The sequence below is a fragment of the Limulus polyphemus genome, unplaced genomic scaffold (assembly GCF_000517525.1).
Source record: "Limulus polyphemus unplaced genomic scaffold, Limulus_polyphemus-2.1.2 Scaffold331, whole genome shotgun sequence".
Taxonomy (NCBI): Eukaryota; Metazoa; Arthropoda; class Merostomata; order Xiphosura; family Limulidae; genus Limulus; species Limulus polyphemus.
Window position 1 is genome coordinate 112,181 of NW_013665941.1, and position 17,866 is coordinate 130,046.

The 17,866-nt window shown below is 31.2% G+C and overlaps 1 protein-coding gene across 3 annotated transcripts in view; it reads right to left on the bottom strand.

The window, feature by feature from the left end:
• LOC106457440 (S-adenosyl-L-methionine-dependent tRNA 4-demethylwyosine synthase-like) overlaps positions 1–15,542 on the bottom strand; it is a 39,870-nt gene extending 24,328 nt beyond the window's left edge. Inside the window, exons 1-4 of one of the 3 annotated variants that reach the window (XM_013916858.2) lie at positions 15,501–15,542; positions 4,333–4,483; positions 1,992–2,120; positions 140–241 (exon numbers count right to left, since the gene is read on the bottom strand). In XM_013916858.2, the coding sequence (XP_013772312.1) occupies positions 140–241; positions 1,992–2,120; positions 4,333–4,455 (354 nt within the window). In that variant the 5' untranslated portion in view covers positions 4,456–4,483; positions 15,501–15,542. Of the gene's footprint in view, positions 1–139; positions 242–1,991; positions 2,121–4,332; positions 4,485–14,472; positions 15,106–15,158; positions 15,254–15,500 lie in introns of those variants that run through there. The other 2 variants (XM_022383380.1, XM_022383379.1) reach the window with 2 other exon arrangements.
• Between the last annotated feature and the right edge of the window lie 2,324 nt (positions 15,543–17,866).

Consider the following 17,866-nt stretch of genomic DNA (forward strand, 5'->3'; position numbering starts at 1 on the left):
ACGTAACTATACTTATACGACAGACGTAACTAATACTAAGGTAAGTAGTAATATAATATTATGTATATATATATATATATATATATATATATAGAGAGAGAGAGAGAGAGAGAGAGATTTATAACAATTTTAAGCTCACATCTTCAACAAGATTGTCATCAGGATCATAGTTCTTAAGATTTATGACTTCTGTCTTCCAACCTTGATTACTCATCTCTTCTGACAAACCATAGGCCAGCCCCTTGTCACAGTACAGAGAAATAGCTTTAGTGATTTAGTATTTCCTGCTTTGTGGTCAGTAAACTTGTATAAATAGTTAGGTTCTTTGAAAATATATTACAAGGAGTTAGATTTGTGTTATAAAACTTTAAACATTTGTGAAAAATTAAAAAAAAAATATATACAGTTCATTTCAATTTTTCCTGATTTATTCAATGAGACCATGCCAAATAGTTCATGAAAAATTCAATTTAACTTTGCTAAAATTTGTGAGTATTACCAATCATTTAAAATATTTATTAATTATGCTTCACTAGTATAGAAAAATTGCAGTATAGCATTATTATTACATAATTTGTGAAAAACCTGTGAATAACACTTAAATTAGCTGACTTACCTGAGAGACATTCATTGTTAAATTCTCCTTTCTCTGCTATTTTTAAGCATGTTCACTTTCAGACATAATTCATAAATTTGCATAAAATTATAAAATCCAGCATCTTTATGAAATTAATTATTTTGGACAAATTTCTCAACTTTTTTATTATTGTGAAAACACTGTTCATGATCACAAACTGATCTAGATTCTATACTGCTGTAGTACTTCTGTGTATGTGTTGTTTTGAGTTTTTCAAAAATATATAATATATAAATCTGTGTTACAGAAGTCCACATTCCTTGTGCTCAGAAATACATGTTTAATGCTCAAAACAAAGCACATGTTTAAGAAATATAATTAAACTATTTAGCTAGGTATATATATGTACACATTTCACACTTTACATAAAAAGTAATATTTTTTCAGTTAAATCCAAGTGAAATATGGATATTTTTTATGAAATAGAGAATCATTTTTCATAGACTGAAATTTCTATTAATACGATGATTTGAATCTGTACTAAGTCATATTTAAAGTGCAATTTAAAACTGCATATAAAACTAAATATCAATCATTAACATAAGAAATTACTTAGCTATTGTCTTTGTATATAACAACTTTTAAAAAAGGCATAATGCCAATAATAATTAAAAATTAATTTACATAATAATTTGAAATTCTGAATTTGCACATTTATGAGCAGCTGAAAGTTAAAAAAGGTTTTATGAAAATAACTATTTAAGTATTAAAATACATACATATTTTCTAAAAAGACTAACAATCTCAGGGGCTAAAGTCAGTTAACTTTTCTGTGTTTAACAATAAGACAAAGGGTCATAAATTCAAATTTTGGCAGCGTAGGAGCTGTCTGCAGTTTAGACAGTATTACTTTTCAAATAGGGTAGTTGGCTTTTGGAATGAGCTGCCTTCAAGGATGTTAGAAGCAGAAAATTTAACAGGGTTCCAGAAAAGATTGGATGAATACATGAGTAGTAAAGGGTAGTTATAGTTGAGAGCTGGAAGAGTCCTCCTTGATGAGCTAATAAGCTCCTTTTTGTCCCTTTAAAATTTTCTGAATTATGAATTTATGAAATTTGTGAGGTATTCACATACATTGAGAATTCAAAAATATCTATTACAACCTTTAAATCATACGTTAAACATTTCTGAACTAGTTTATGCAGAAAAATAGAAATCTTACAGTAAAATATAAATAAATTTTTACTTTCTTTAAATATTTTATAAGAGCATTAACACTGAAACCTATTACACAGACTGGAACTAAAAACTACAGTAAAATTAGAAACTTTAAGAATTCTGAGAATAAACCAATAGTTTCAATATAAATATCAATATTCTCCAAAATACAATAAATAATTGTATAAGGACTTACCTCAGCGGTACCAGTTTGTGTTCCAAAAAATACCTTCACAGTTTTCTCTAAATCATTTTGTGAACAGGATCTTTCATTCATAATGTTAGAGTCATCATAATCTTTCTGTTTTGTAGAAACATGGGGGTCCTAAAAAAAATACTACATATTATTTAAACAAAGTCTTCAGTAGATGACTGTAACTCACTGAACTTCCACTTGGACATACGTAGTAAGATTTTTTTTCATTCTAGTGGCTAGTGTTTATCTCTATTCAGAAAATTATGAATGACCCATAACTATTACATGGTTAATGGATGAACAATATGTCAGACCCACACACATTCTACTTGTTCACTATAATATTCATTGTAGTTATCCAAAAATATAAAGATTGTGTTGCAATATGTTTAATATATTAAACAAGGGAATAACAGAAACTGCAAAAAACAAAAAAATATTGGAATGTGAAAAAATTGCGTTCATTGTGACTATTGAACAGGTATTGTGTTAAACAAAATAAAAACTAAACCATGTTTTAGTGTGGAATTAATTTTTAAGCATGTCTCCTCCTCAAGACTGCCAGCTTGAGATTTGCTACTTATTACTACCCAGCAATTCTGTTTGATTTCCCTATTAGAAATAAATCTATTGTTTAAAACTTCCCAGGTATACAGTTTTGTTCAAAAATATCAAATCAAAACACAGTCACCATTTGTTCCATGTTTCAGAACCAAAATCTAAAATCTTTGAGTAAAATTTAAAAGTCTCTTGAAACAACATACAATCATTCTACATGATTTAATTAAAATGCATATCCAAATAGTTAAAATAAACTTGAAACCAATTAAATAAAATAAAATTTATGAAAATCTACTTGTCTTGCAAGACTTAAAATTTTTGGAAGGTTTCATTTTAATGTACTTGATTTTGTTAATTTGATTCAAAACTGTATTTACATCTTTAACCATTTTCACTGAGAAAATATTACAATTTAGTGGTCTTTCAAGACAAATGGTTTATCATTAGAGTAGTGTCTCAAGAAAAGTTCAGTGTATTCAAGACATATTGCACTACAGGTTTTACATTTAATACCAAATATGCATACTAATAATGATTGCTATATAGATTGAAAACATGAATATTAATGAACCTGATGTTGTCCTTAACAAACTATACCAACCAAAGCATGGTGTATTTGTATATACAGGTTGAATAGTAGAGAACATAAAACCATTTTTCATTTATGCTTCAATCTGGTACCGAGAAAAAGAAAACAGAAGCACCACTTAGGGGTGTAACTAGGTGAAATGTACCCATCCCAGACAAAATAAACCTACATTTTATAGGTGGACAGGTGGTAAATGCAAACCCTTTATTAGATTTTAATCTCTCTCCAAACAAGCATCTGAAAGAATATTAACAAACAAGTGCTTTCAAAGTAAAATCTATATATTTGAAAAAACTGTATGAGCAGTTTAATTCCTTATTGCCCCAAATTATTAATTAGCAAAGAGCTGAAATATGATAAATATATATAACTATTGATTACATTAATTGTTTATAGGCAATTAAATCAGCACTATAAAACAATAATGAATTAAATATCGCAATACTGTTATCGGTCCTGGTTTTCAACTTATTGTCATAACAGATAATGTCTGTGGTAAGAGTACCCAAATGTGTTGGGGATATCCCATCTATCAAACAATATCCAAACACTGATGTCAATCTTGTCAGCTGTCATGGAAAAAAAAATCATCAATTAAATAAGGGTATGAAGCTCAGTGCTCCACCCACAACATCTCAGCCTCTACTGCCTTTCACTGTCTATAGCCAGTTGTGAGAAGACAGTTACCCTTAAATTTCTTAAAAGTAGAAATGAATTGAAATAAAGCCACCCTAATATTTCTACTAATTAAACTCCCAACCTCCACCTTTACAAAAAGATATTAAACAGAACTATAAAATATTGAACAGAACTAAATAGAACTAAAGACAACCAGAACCAATAACAGTATTGTGATATATATATCACACACACATAGAAAGAAATATAACAATGAATGAAAAAAATACATGCAAAGGGATGCAAAAATAACTGTCTCATTGATTTCAAATCAGGAGCATTAAATTAAAACCTTGAAGGACCAAATGACCCTTTTTTTCTGTATGTTATGTCTAACAGAGAATGAGAAAGACTAATTACTCATAATTGTGCCCATGCAGAAAAATGGTAACTGATTAAGATCATCAGAAAATGAGATTACAAAAGAAGTTATCTCATCAGCATCAACAGAAAGATGTTTCAATACTAGAATTACTATCTAACTAAACTATGAATTCACATTGCACAAGGTACCTTGACTGAGTTCTCCAACTTCTTTTTAATAAGCAGCCAAATAAAGAAACTTGCAGCCAATAAAGTACCAGTTGTAGCCATTAAGACTGTCCACCATTTTCGAAAATCATAACCCGGCTCCATACCTTTTTCTCAATGTAAGTGTGCTTTTCTAAAACAGGGAAAAATTTATTAACTCATATATATAAGATTCAAGAGCTAAATGTGCTATGTAGAAAACAAATACTTTCCATACAACATGGAACTTAAAGAAAAAAATACACTTAATGCAACAAACCTCTATTCATCATTAAGCTGTACTTGTATGATCACTGAATCAATTTAACATGACGATTGTTCAAATATGTGTGATGTAAAAGTTCTCATAAGAAGTAGCATTAAATACCACAAATTAGTATCTTTGTTGGAGGGTTCACTATGGTTTATTCTGTACATCTGTATACCATCAGAATTCAGAAGGCAAATAGTTTATTTAAGGATAACAGTAACCTTGGAACCAAGATCTATCCCTTACTGACCTCTTGAACACAGGTAGGTGTAATTAAAAGTAGCTTCCAACTGTGGCAGAACAGAATAATTAAGGCAATCATGAAAGAAAGCATTATATCTCATCATTATGGAAATTCAGAAAGTTGAAAGTGGCCTTCATGTTTTGAAAACTTTAGAATAAGTAATAAAAGCTTGGGAATTTCTTCCCTAACATAATAAAAACAATTAAATTCAAAACCTCTAATGTAATTAATTCTGATGTAATCTTACTAATTAAAGCTCTAAAGGTTTTTGAAAAGTGTTTATATGCTAAATTTTAAGTAAGAAAAATTAACTTTTTTTCCCCTCATAAGTTATGAAATAAACTGATAACACAGAAAGAACTATAAAGTGGTTTGATACCCAAAGAAGACTACAAACTTAAATCTCAAATTATCAGTATAGCTCCAACTCCAAAGAAACATTATTTGATACATATTATAATTTTCAAGATAACTACAATCATAAAACTTATCAATGCTATCTCCACATGGGTTAGCCCCAACCACGATGCCTCTCGTACAATTTCCACATTAAAATATGTTCCACTCTTAGGATTAAAATGATGAATATTTAACTAGCTGTTATTTCATCTCCGAAACAAGCATTAATATTCAAGCTTTAATGGTTTGTTTTTTTCAGTAAAAGAAATATGATGCCAGAGATATGTATATGACCAAGTTACTGTACATGTGAATTATATTTAAAATCATTTCTATATAAGAATGAATAGCTGTTTGCTAGGAGATTACAACCCTAGATAATATTTTAGCACACGAGAAAATACTACAATTACTAACGTTTAAGAATATATTGTTATTAATATGAAACTTGACTACAACAACCAGCATCAGATAAATTGAAAAGATACTCTGTACATGCAGAAAACAGTTATATTAATAAAACAATTTTAAAATATCGACTCAACTAATCATACCCTACAATCAACATCTGAATCTATACCTAAAGCACCTTGTATAGCTGTACTTGTACTTATATATTACTAGCAGAGACCCACAAAACATTTCTGGACAAATAAGTATCTTTATCATAACAGTACTTCTTTAAATATAACATTTCTAGCACAATACAAACGAATTTTAATCGTAGACAACAAAATCTGTAAATCCACTTGTATATAGGCCGTACTTTATAAAACTTTAACTTATGTTAGGCCTAAATTCGATAAAGAGATAAATTAACACTGTAACCTGTGTACGTTTTTTACTTTAGTTTAGTTAGGACTAAATTTTACTGTACTTAATACTATCAATAAATAAACTTTTGATGTTATTCTACGACCTAACGTCAAACCTTTTTTAAAACTTTGAAAAGTTTTTAATATTTTGTACCACAAAATGGTTAGTAAAATATATTTACATTCCCCTTTTGTTGTTACTTCTTGTTTCATACAGCAATTGTAGCAATTTGATCACTGAGCTTTGCAGCACACTGCCACAGGGAGACTGTTTGTTGTCGAGTGAATAATGCGCATGAGTGGTTTTTTTCTTGGGGAAACATTCTAACTACGCATGCTTATGCAGCAGGTTCTCAGTTAGAAAGCGTAACGGTCGTACATACAAACAAGCAGAATAATAATACAGATAATTTCATAATATCATTTTATGCTTGTAAATACTACCAAGGCAGGATTTTAGATGTAACCTCTTACACCACTTAAGTGATGTAAAATTACCAGTTATTAAAAAAATTTTAATGTTACTGGAAATATTAGTCATGGAAGTAACTTATATTTTCCACACTAAACCCTCTGCTCTCTCAATCCTTATAATATTGAACTAAATAACATAACTATATAGTAACTGGGTTGTTTTACAAAATAATTATTTTTCACTTCACTTTTCTGATATAAATATTAATACAAGAGTATAACTTGTGATTTTCTACTTATATAAAAAAACAAATGATTAAATATTTTCCAAGAAGTTTTTATTCAACCATAACCATCATTGACTAATACAAATAATAAACAATTTCATGTTATTCTATAAGCAGCCTTTGAAAATACAAATTTAGTTTTAATTAAACTTGACTTATGCCACAGTTTTCTTTCACTTTTCACTATTTTTCCTATTCTCAACAATCTTCTCAGTCTTGTCCTCACTATTTGGAGCTCCCCCCTTATCTTTCTCTTTTGTGAATGTGGATTTCTGTAGAAGACTAACTCTTTAACATACTCAGACTTTGAAGTTAGTACATCAAAGTGGAACATACCTGTTCACATGCTTGTCATCAAGTCCAAATTCCTTTGGCCATTATCTTGAAATTGGGTGTTATACCTTAATTGCCAGCTCTGTTGCATAAACCCATAAGTACTAAAGAAATGTTATAAAGTAGCAAATAAAAAGAGGATGAATGCAGTGACATTATCCTTTGGAGACAACCACTAAATACCTCTCCACCATGTCAAAATGGATAATCTCTCTTTTTGTTACCATCACCACCTTCCAAAAATTTCCACACAAACAGTTTAGCTTAAAGACATCCCTTGCTTCTGCAATGAGTAGTCAATATTTCTCTTGCCAATATTAGGCACAGCATCTGTAACCTTACATCTTTTCTACTAAGATCCTCTTGTAAGGAGAGAAACTTCCCCACATACAGAGGACACAGAATGTTTGCTACTATGTGACATGGATGAAGTTTGTGTATCTTTTGTTGTTTTTGTTTTGTTTTTTAGGGAAAGGTCAATGATCTTCAAAGTAAGTGACAGGATAAATACATATCCATAAGTTTTTTAAAAGTCAAAGAAAACACGTAGAACAAATCTCAGTCTTGGGATATCTGATTCACAAATGGTTATCCATTTAGTGAAATGTTCCAAAGCACCAACCATTTTCTTAGTTCTAATTCAAAAGACATTTTTATTCAAGATTTAGGCCTTGATCACTCCATCCTTAGTAGATTTGGCTTCTTCAGGGATTGTTGGAGCTTGGATGGCAAATTCTATTTGTACCAAACTTACAATAAAAAGCAAAATGGAATCAAAATCTGTTTTCACAGAAAGGTTTAAATGGGCACTTCACCACTCTTCTTCTGGATGTCATTGAACAGGCTTCACATGACCAAAAACTGAAGCTGTCTCAATTGTGGAACTCGCCTTTGGCATTTTGATGTTAACTCTTTACTCTAAGAATTTTCAACATAAAAGGAACACAACTGTAGATTTCTATGAGATGATCAGGTATTTCTATTAAAATAACTCTCCCCCCCCCCCCTCCTTGTTACTTATGACATCATCTGTTGTAACATCAAAGGCCCTAAAATGTGAGTATTGGAAGTATCCCGTATACTTAAAAATCATAACTAACCCCAAATGACAACATGTATGTGTTACATTGTGCAGTTGCCATTCATGTAGACATTAAGACAGTAATTGGTTCAAACAAAGAGCATTCCCTGCTTTCTATGCCATCAGATAGTGATGTCCAGCAGAATGTAAAAACAACATTTTGCAACTACTACTCAATCATTGACAGTTAGGACAGTTGCTAATCTAAATTATCAAGGACTGGAAAGAAGAGGAGTTCCTTACTTTCTAAGCTATCAAGTTGTACTAGGATGTGATGTATTACACTGTAGAATTATCATTCAATTATCAATAATTAAGGATGGTCATGTGACTGAAAAGTCAAAGATAGAAAAGGTTTTGTAACCCCTTGCTTTCCAAGGCCAGTTAATGAATTTTCTGATGAGAAACACAATCCAATGTTTCAGGAAAATCACTCCAACAATCTAGCTGAGTGGTGAAAACTCTGCAGAGCATGCTGTTCCCTACTTGCTAGATTTTCCAGTGATCATCATGGGAAATAACTCGAATCTACAATCTGTAAGTGAATTGAGCTTTCTTTGAGTGTGTATTGGAGTACAGTTGTAACAGCACAATTTTAATCTTAGTAAACAAACTTTCAGTTAAAAGAAAAAAAAGACTTAATACATCTGAATTTTGCCATTTATTAGTCATTTCATAAAGTGTAAAACATGAATAAGTAGGGTTTGATGGCCCTACCATTGCTGAAATGTGAAGCTTTGACAGGTAACTTAAACATTGGCAAAGTGATTCATATGGTAGCCAGAGATGAGTTGTGTAAACTACTAGAGTACTTACTGAAGCATAATGGCAGCACCTGAATATGGATATACATGTGTAAGCAAATCCATGTCTTGAACCACAGACTGTAGAAACATTATACAAAATCCTTCATAAATGTTTTTTAGAAATTAGCACAAACGTAGCAATGACACAGTGTGCAGTAATAAACAGGAAGTATACAATGAGGTCATGGAGAAAAAAGATTTGATCTAAATGTTTAGAACTGATGAATATTAGGTTAATTGTAATAACTGACTTGGAAAGTATTATTGGAAAATTTAATGTATCAGTTATTTACATTAATACTTATAAGAAAACATTTCAAAGTTGGCATTGAAAAAATCAGAAGGTGACAAAGTTTTCACTGAAGAGACAACAGTAACAAAAAATAGATTTACACTGTGACTAGAGAGAGAAAACAGCTTCATCTGGGATTTTAAAGAACACATTTTTACCTTATGTTTCTCATAAGCACAGTACAGAAAATATCTCAACTTGTTCAAGCTGAAATATCAGTGAAAAAGGTGAAATTATCAGTAGTACATTATATTCACAGATGATGGTTAAAATATTGTAATAAGTATATACACACTGCATATCCAGTGTTTTATTTGGTTGTAATAGAAATATTTTCAGTCATGCAGGTTGAAATATTTTTAATAAGCATACAGTTTTATTGGATATTTTATTAATGTTGTTTCTTTACAAAATACAGTTTTGAAGCATGAAAATGCAAGCTGTAAACATACAAGGGAAAGCGTAAGGTATCACCTACATGGTGAAATCTTATAATTAATGCCAGAATGTAAATAGAAAAAAAATCCCTAAGGAAAGAGAATGTTAGCATTGGCAAAGGTTAATGGTCAAACATAAGGTTAGCACTGCCTAACTCATGTCAGCTTGACTTTGTAGAAACAACCCCCCATTCCTTCCTTGCGAAACAGGGCTCTATCTATGTGACAACCACATGGTAGGATAGGAATGAGGCTGGGTAAGAGAATGTGTTCCCATTGTCTTGTAAAGAAAACAGAGAAGGGTATAGCTACAAAATAGCTGGTCAAGTGGAAACCCAAGATTGGGAAGTGCTCAAGTTCTCTGGGCACACACATTCTATGGGCTAATTTGAGCATGAATACACTAGGGTGATTCTTATTTGCTGGCACCCCCTAATTTTGTTCCAATGCACAAAAAACATTACATGTCAAACTTCATCCATTTTGGACCATAGTTTGAGGTTGCTCAATGAGATTGAAGTTCTAGGCTACAGTCACCTGGCACAATATGTACTAATGTAATATAAACACATATTTGTTACATATTACAAACTAGCATGTCTGTTGAAACAATTCATCAGTAATTTTCCTAAAAATAGTGATGAATAAATATAAAATGTGCAGTCAACCCAATCCCATAGATGAGAACATATATGCAATATGATTGTCTAGTGGGCTGTTTACACAACCATATTTCATCATTCCATGTGTTATTTCAATACGAAAAATTGCATTGTGTTTGCTTTTAATCAAAGGAGACTAACTGCAATACATTGTGGGCAAAAATGTTTGAGTTTCAATGCAATGAGTGCATCTAGCACAATAGAGCACTCAGGTTCACTAAATAGCCACAGGAATTTTTTCTGCTAGATATCACCATTCTTTGTCATTTTACTGAGTGCAAGAAAAGACCACTACCAAATTAATCACTTTTAGACAGTTGTCTTTTTTATAAGAAGTGTCAAAGGGAAGATATTCAATTCAAATCAATTTATTCAAAACCATACAATTAAATCATGCATGTATATAATACTATCATGAAAAAATATATACATAAACCAAATATAACAAACACATATTTAAACCCATTGCTTTTTTATGCAGTTTTTTTCATTCATGCTCCTATCTTCAAAATATTTCTTTCAATCAATCAACAGAGGAAGTCAAATTTTCTTGCGTGTGTTTAATTCTCTCACAAAAAAGAAGCATTTTTGTACTTAAGTTCTTTTCTTAGATTGACCATTCACCACATATTCTAGGAATAGCAAAAAATTAATAACTTAACTGTAATGTACTTTTGAATACATTTTGATACATAATTTATTTTGTACAATTAATCATTCATGAGATACAAAGTGTGACAGATATTTGGCTATTATGTACATAGATGATTTATTTAAAGGATATTATTATTTTATTGCATGTAAAATAGCATAATTACATAATTATGATTTTTTATATAATTTTGGTGTGGTTAGTCACTTTTGTATTGTTGTTGTTTCCTTTTTGCTGTTAGGAAAGCATCTTATATGATCCTGCACAATTTGAAGGAGGAATTGTTTCTGTTCTTTCATTGTTATAATGGCATTGTACTCCTCAATGAGGGCCACATCCTTTTCAGCATTTTCCTTTATCACACTCAAGTGTTGAACTATCTGTAGTGAATCCTTGTAGTCCTCTCTGAGTTCCCATAACTCAGTATCATAATCCAGACGGTATTTCAAGGCATCTGAAAAGGTCTGTTGTGTTCTTTGTGATGAAATCTTCAATTAATGTCCTCAGACTTCCTGATATTCAGCAGGATACGCTTTGAAGGTCTATCCATGCTTTCCTTTTCATTTAGTGCTTTAGCCATTGTTCATTTTGTCTCTGTGGATACAGTTGAATCAAAGAATGCCAAACCAATGAGTTTCTTTTTTGAATGAGCAAAATTTCCTTCTTATTTTTAACAAGGCACTGTAGGAAGTTTAGATCAGTGCAGAGAGAAGAAATAGAATCAGGAGCAGTGAACTATGCCCTAAAATAGACTTGAACAACAAAGATGCAGATATTATGGTGTCCTTTTTCTTCATGGCCATTGAGCTTAAACTATGTCATAAACATCAAGATTTTGAGAGCATATAATGCCATGGCCATTGAGCTTAAACTATGTCATAAACATCAAGATTTAGAGAGCATATAATGCCATGGCCATCCATCGTGCATAATGTAGTGCTCCAGATACTATAAACCACACTCCATGAGGAGGGATGACTCCAAGAAAGGTTATGACTAGTTTAAGAAACTCTTGATATTCATCTCTAGGTTGGCTGACCTGAAGTTGTCTTGTAGAAAACTCAATTACATTGTGCTTAACTTCCTCTATGGCTTCTGCTACATCATGGTCAGCTGTCATTTCATAACTGGACTGGTCCATGAATTCCCAAGATTTCTGGAATTAATTGAAAATTGCAATATCTGAACCAGAGGAAAGCCTCATACAGTCTTTGAAAACACATGCCAGAACTAGTTCTTGAATACGATACCACCATGCCAAATACAGAAGATGTTTGTTTAATCTTTGTTCTAATAGCACACATGCTCCACTTCTGCAACCAGTGTTGCTTGCTCTAGTATCAAAGCAAATTGCCTTTACAAAATCAGTGACTCTCCACTCTTCCAGCAGAAGCTTGTATCTCTCCAGTGCTATAAATCAACTTTGGAATATTTAGAATATTCAGAACATGAAGGTATAATATAAGCTACAAGGTATCATTTCAACTACTTTGGGCAACCCATAAATGTTATTTGATATGGACAAAACTTGTTGTCAGTTGCTTATATATATATATATATATATATTGCAACAAAATGAGGGAGTGAGAGTGTTGTATATCAAAACTTACAAAACAAGGACCACCTTGGAGTAAAGTTAAATCTGTAGATGTATTGCTTGACTAGTACATGATTAATGCATTGGTGGTTATAACAGTACTTTACAACCCCTTTAACCTATGCACTTGGTTGAACCTTAACCAGTTCGAATTTAGTCAATACTGCATTTAAATCTGGACATTTAATAGGTATAGTCAGTTCCAGCCATGGTCAGTCTCTCAATCTCAAACTTGAAGCAGTACTCCTGAGTAGCTTATGTTCCAGTTCCTGTTTTCCTACTTTGGATGAGTAAATATGGATTCTTAAAAGCATTTTTTTTTATATTTAGTTTAATTATTATGTATGATGATGTGGTATTAGAACATCTCTTCTTGATGAGGTCAGCTTAAAATCATTGTTAAAGTTTTTAAAGATACATACCTTTGTTAAATGGTTTTTATTCCTTTTCTTTTGATTTTAGATTGTTAATTTTTATTAGCATGTCCACTCTTTTTCCTCTTTATTTAGGTTTTATTTTTTGAGATAGTGTACTTGCACATTGCTTTTTTTTTTCTTTGCTAAAGAGTATATTATATATTTCATTGTTATAGGATCTTATTATATGTTCTATTTTAAAAAGCTTCATTTACTTCTATTAAAGCATAATTTTCTTCTTATATTGTGCTATGTATTATGTAATTTAAATTCAAGTTAAAGGATTAGATAAATATTTTAAAATTATGAAATGCATTGCCTTATATTTCATTTAAAATACTTTTAAAACATTTCCATTTGAACATTTAATTTTGTCATGTGTAATGCCCTGATGTTTTGAACTAAAATTAAGGGATTTTATTACAATGATATTGGATTTCAGTCTTCAAATTTAATTAAAGGATTTTTTATCTATTTTGAATTACTTTTTGTTTTAAAATTATAAGTAAAGATTGTATTATGTATTAGTGTAATTCATTGTTATAGGGTTTATTATTCTAGTTAATTGTACTTTTGTTTTAAGAGCTATGTCATCAATAAGGCATGTAGGTGCTCTTACGAACAAAGGAAAGTTAATGTGTTCCTTGGCTATGTCACAAGTTTAAAGATTTTAAACTTAATTTTAATTGTCAGCTTGAGGTCAAACCTGAAACAAAGCAGGTTGGAAAGTGTGATATTCAAGCATATACATGTTTTCTACCTGATCTTAGTTACCTAGGAATTTGAAAAATTTCATTTATTTAGTTTTTATGCAGCTTTAGCATAAACCCATAGTCCAGAAAGTCATTGAGGTTACCTTGTTCTAGTTGCTTTGTTCTCTATAGTACATGTCTGTTCTGCTCAAGAAGATATTGCAATCCATTTTGATGGTATCAGCAACTATAATATACTTTGCTAGCTAAAATGACAATATTTGTATGTTACCGATGACCAATGCTGTGAGAAAACAAGGGTCACAAAGGGATGCTGTCAACTGAACAAAGAAACTAAATTATCCTGTCAAATTCAAGTCATTCTCTTAGTTTGGTTCTACTATGGGATCATCAAATTAAAACACTATTGGGATATCATCCTGTTTTAGTTCTACAGAGATCAATCTCTAGACAGAGAAAGTTGTGGAAGTAATCACAGCCTAGCAGAAGTATTGACTGCAAGTATGTATACTGTACTTTTTCTGGTTTTAACTTAAAATTAAAAATTTTGTTCATTTCATCACACTAAACACAGCACTCCTGGTCAAATCTGCCATTATTAATGAATCCAACTAATTGATACTTGTAAGGTAATTAATTCACCTGAAAATACCAGAATGTGTGGACTAATATCACACACATGCTTCCATGCTTTGAATAATGACTTTTAATGTTCAATTTACCTTTTTTTTACAACACCATCCATGTGGGTATCATATAGGTTGCCTATATGAAGATTATCCCCTCATCTCACTATTTTCAGGACTTTAATTCTAAGCTACTCCCCTTAGCTCTCATATATTTCCAAAAGAAAAATAACATGTATTTAAGTTTAACTATATAATAATGCTTTTACACTACAGACAATTGTATGTTTCATAAATATGGAGTTTCCCCAAGTACCAATGTTTTCAAGTTTTATTCATATAAATTAATACTTTTCTTATAGCAGAAAGACTAAAACCAAGAACAGTTCTCTAAAATAGCCCTAAATAATTGTGTACAAAGAACTAATCTGTAAAATGAATTGCCTTACGATGTGTGTACTACCAGATAACTTAAAACTTTTGTTCAATAGAAATATACAAAGGATTATCTTAGAATAGAGAGACAGCTTCTAAGAAAGACCTGTCATTTAAATTATCATTCAATTTTAGTAAATTCTACATACACAATAAACATACTATATATGTAGAGATCTCTTTGCAACATTAAAGGGGTTATTCACATAATGGTAAATATATTATACAAGGAAGATTTTTTAACTTCTTTCTTTAACTTATGCAGAGTAACCAACTTAAAAATCAGTTTTAATGATGATTTTTAATTTCTTGTTCCAATACTGAATATTATCTGAACTTTAACACTCACTGATTTATAATCTCTTCAGTTTTAGATATAGTTCAGACATATTATATTTCATAAAACAGAGCATAGTGCTAGTGTTAACTTGATTAGTTAATGATTAGAAAGTATTATTATTATTACTAATTGAATTTGAAGTAATACTAATATAAATAATGAGATTTACTTTAGTTTAAGTTTTAAAAGAAATAGAAAATAATTATTTTAAACTAGTACTAGTGCTATGGGCTAATAAAAACTTAAATTTGAAAAATATAAACACTGTATAATTATGAGAACCTATAACAAATTAAACTTTCATTAACATGATTTTAAACAAGGTTAAAAAACATCACAAAACTGTTTTACCTAATGCTGCCACTAGTCAATAAGAATAATACAGCATGTGCTAAAACTAAGCGCCCTCTAAGATAATATACCACAAGTAATTGCTATTATTGTCAACACAAAATTATTTCTGAGAAAAATAAACAAATAAGAAATGTTAGAGGAAATATAGCTACCTCCACAAGTAAATAATGGAATTGATACTTGAAAGGCATTGTTAATGATCTGCATCTGTCTATAAAATTTTTAAACAGCATTTTGATTTCCTAGCGCAAATCTTCACCAGGTCTTCAAGCAAAAATGGTCTTGATGTTGAATTTTAAGTTAAAACGTAAACTTCGAAGCATATGTTTTAATTAAATGTGTTTTTACTTACATAATGAATAGCTTCTTACGATTTTAAAATTTTGAATTTATTTAAATCTTTTTCTTAATATTTATGAAATTTTATGAAACTTTTAAAAGACAGTACTGTGGTTCAGAAACGTGGCAAACCCTCGTTGGAGAGTTTTGCCCCTCCATCAGAGATATCACAATTTCTTCTTTTTTTAAGATTTTTGTATTGCCTACATTGTGACTCTCACTCATGTGAAAGTGTTTATTGGTTTCTGTTCACCAAACTAAATTTTGCCCCCTTATTCCCTCAAATGAAAAATCATAGAAACGCTATTGCTGTGGTCAAAGGGTTAATTTTACTTTATCGTTTAGATTTTAAGAAGGCTGCGGATCGAAACATTTAACGTACTCGCAATGAAGATTTTCAACACACTCTATGTTTTCAGATTTGTCTAAGTTATAAAACTGACAGTCAGTTCTGTTATTCAGTTCAAAGCTAGACAAAGCCTTTATTGTAATGGGTGCTATTGAAATCCTGCCTTCCGTCTAGTAAGTGGTTAAAAATTAGGAACAACTATGCCTGAAAAGCTACCCTAAGAGATTTTGACTTGACCATTTAGCCTATGTATCATATAAGATGCTGTTCAGTTTAAAAATATCAATACCATACATTTAATGAAACTCGGATGACCATTCATTCCATAGTTGTGTGCTTTAGATAAGATGAAATGGCGATGATATATTCTTATGGATTTTTAATGTGGTGTGTTTTAATAACAATAGTTAACTCTCAAATTATTTATCATATCTTTACTTACGTTTTCCGTAAATATAATAAAAATAAAAGGTTTTAGACGTAAAAAGACATGTTACGTCTCCGTTCGTTAGTTAATTTTCCGTAAATTCGTTCCGACGAAACTTTAGCGACACAAGTCCTTTCTTAAATAAAACTGGTTTATTCTTTCCGAATACAACTTTACGATATACTTAATTTCAACAGTCGCTCTATAACAACGCTATAACTTACGTCTCACGTGGCCAACAATATTTTATCCGCATACATTCAATTACTCATTACCTGTTGTCCCGTCACGTTGTGAACGTCTTATATATACAAGACTAACACATGTCTAGTAAATGCTAGGGCATTCTTGAAGGAACAGGATATTTCTAGAAAGATATGGCGTGATACTAGTCACGTGACCTCGCTGACGCAACAGACACATAAAACTAGAGTTTAAACTACGATGTAGGGAAGTAAAATGTAATCTAATAAAAGAGGTAACTGAGAAAATGTGAAACACGCTGGTTTTGGGACACACATTCTATCACACTTAACCTTAGTACATTCTAAGAATTAGGCCCGGCATGGCCAGGTGGTTAGGGCGCTCGACTCGCAATCTGAGGGTCGCGGGTTCGAACCCCCGTCCAAACATGCTCGCCCTTTCAGCCGTGGGGACGTTATAATGTGACGGTCAATCCCACTATTCGTTGGTAAAAGAGTAGCCCAAGAGTTGGCGGTGGGTGGGGATGACTAGCTGCCTTCCCTCTAGTCTTACACTGCTATATTAGGGACGGCTAGCGCAGATAGCCCTCGTGTAGCTTTGCGCGAAATTCAAAAACAAAAACAATTCTAAGAATTAACCTAGCACATATTTACCTGATTTTCGCAATAACTAGATATCTGCAAACTTAGTATACAGAAGGACATGTGTAGTCAGTTATTACATGTAGAAAAGAAGAAACTAGGCACGCCGTGAAGTTAAATAAACACTTTATTTGCTTAAAGAAAGCAGTAGAATCATTGGTTAGCTGGTCGGCCTATTTATAAAACTAATGCTTTGATAGTTATGAAGTTAAACTTGGAATAAATAAACAAACAACGTTTTAATAAAATAGAGTGGGGGATACCCATTGAAAGTAAACTGTTGACTACTATTAACGATTAACTAAAAGGAAGATGCAAGCATGATCATCGAACAGAAAGATACACAAAACAAAGAAGAGATTACCACAGCGACTCTTAGCTCGATGATAAACGAATCTACTTG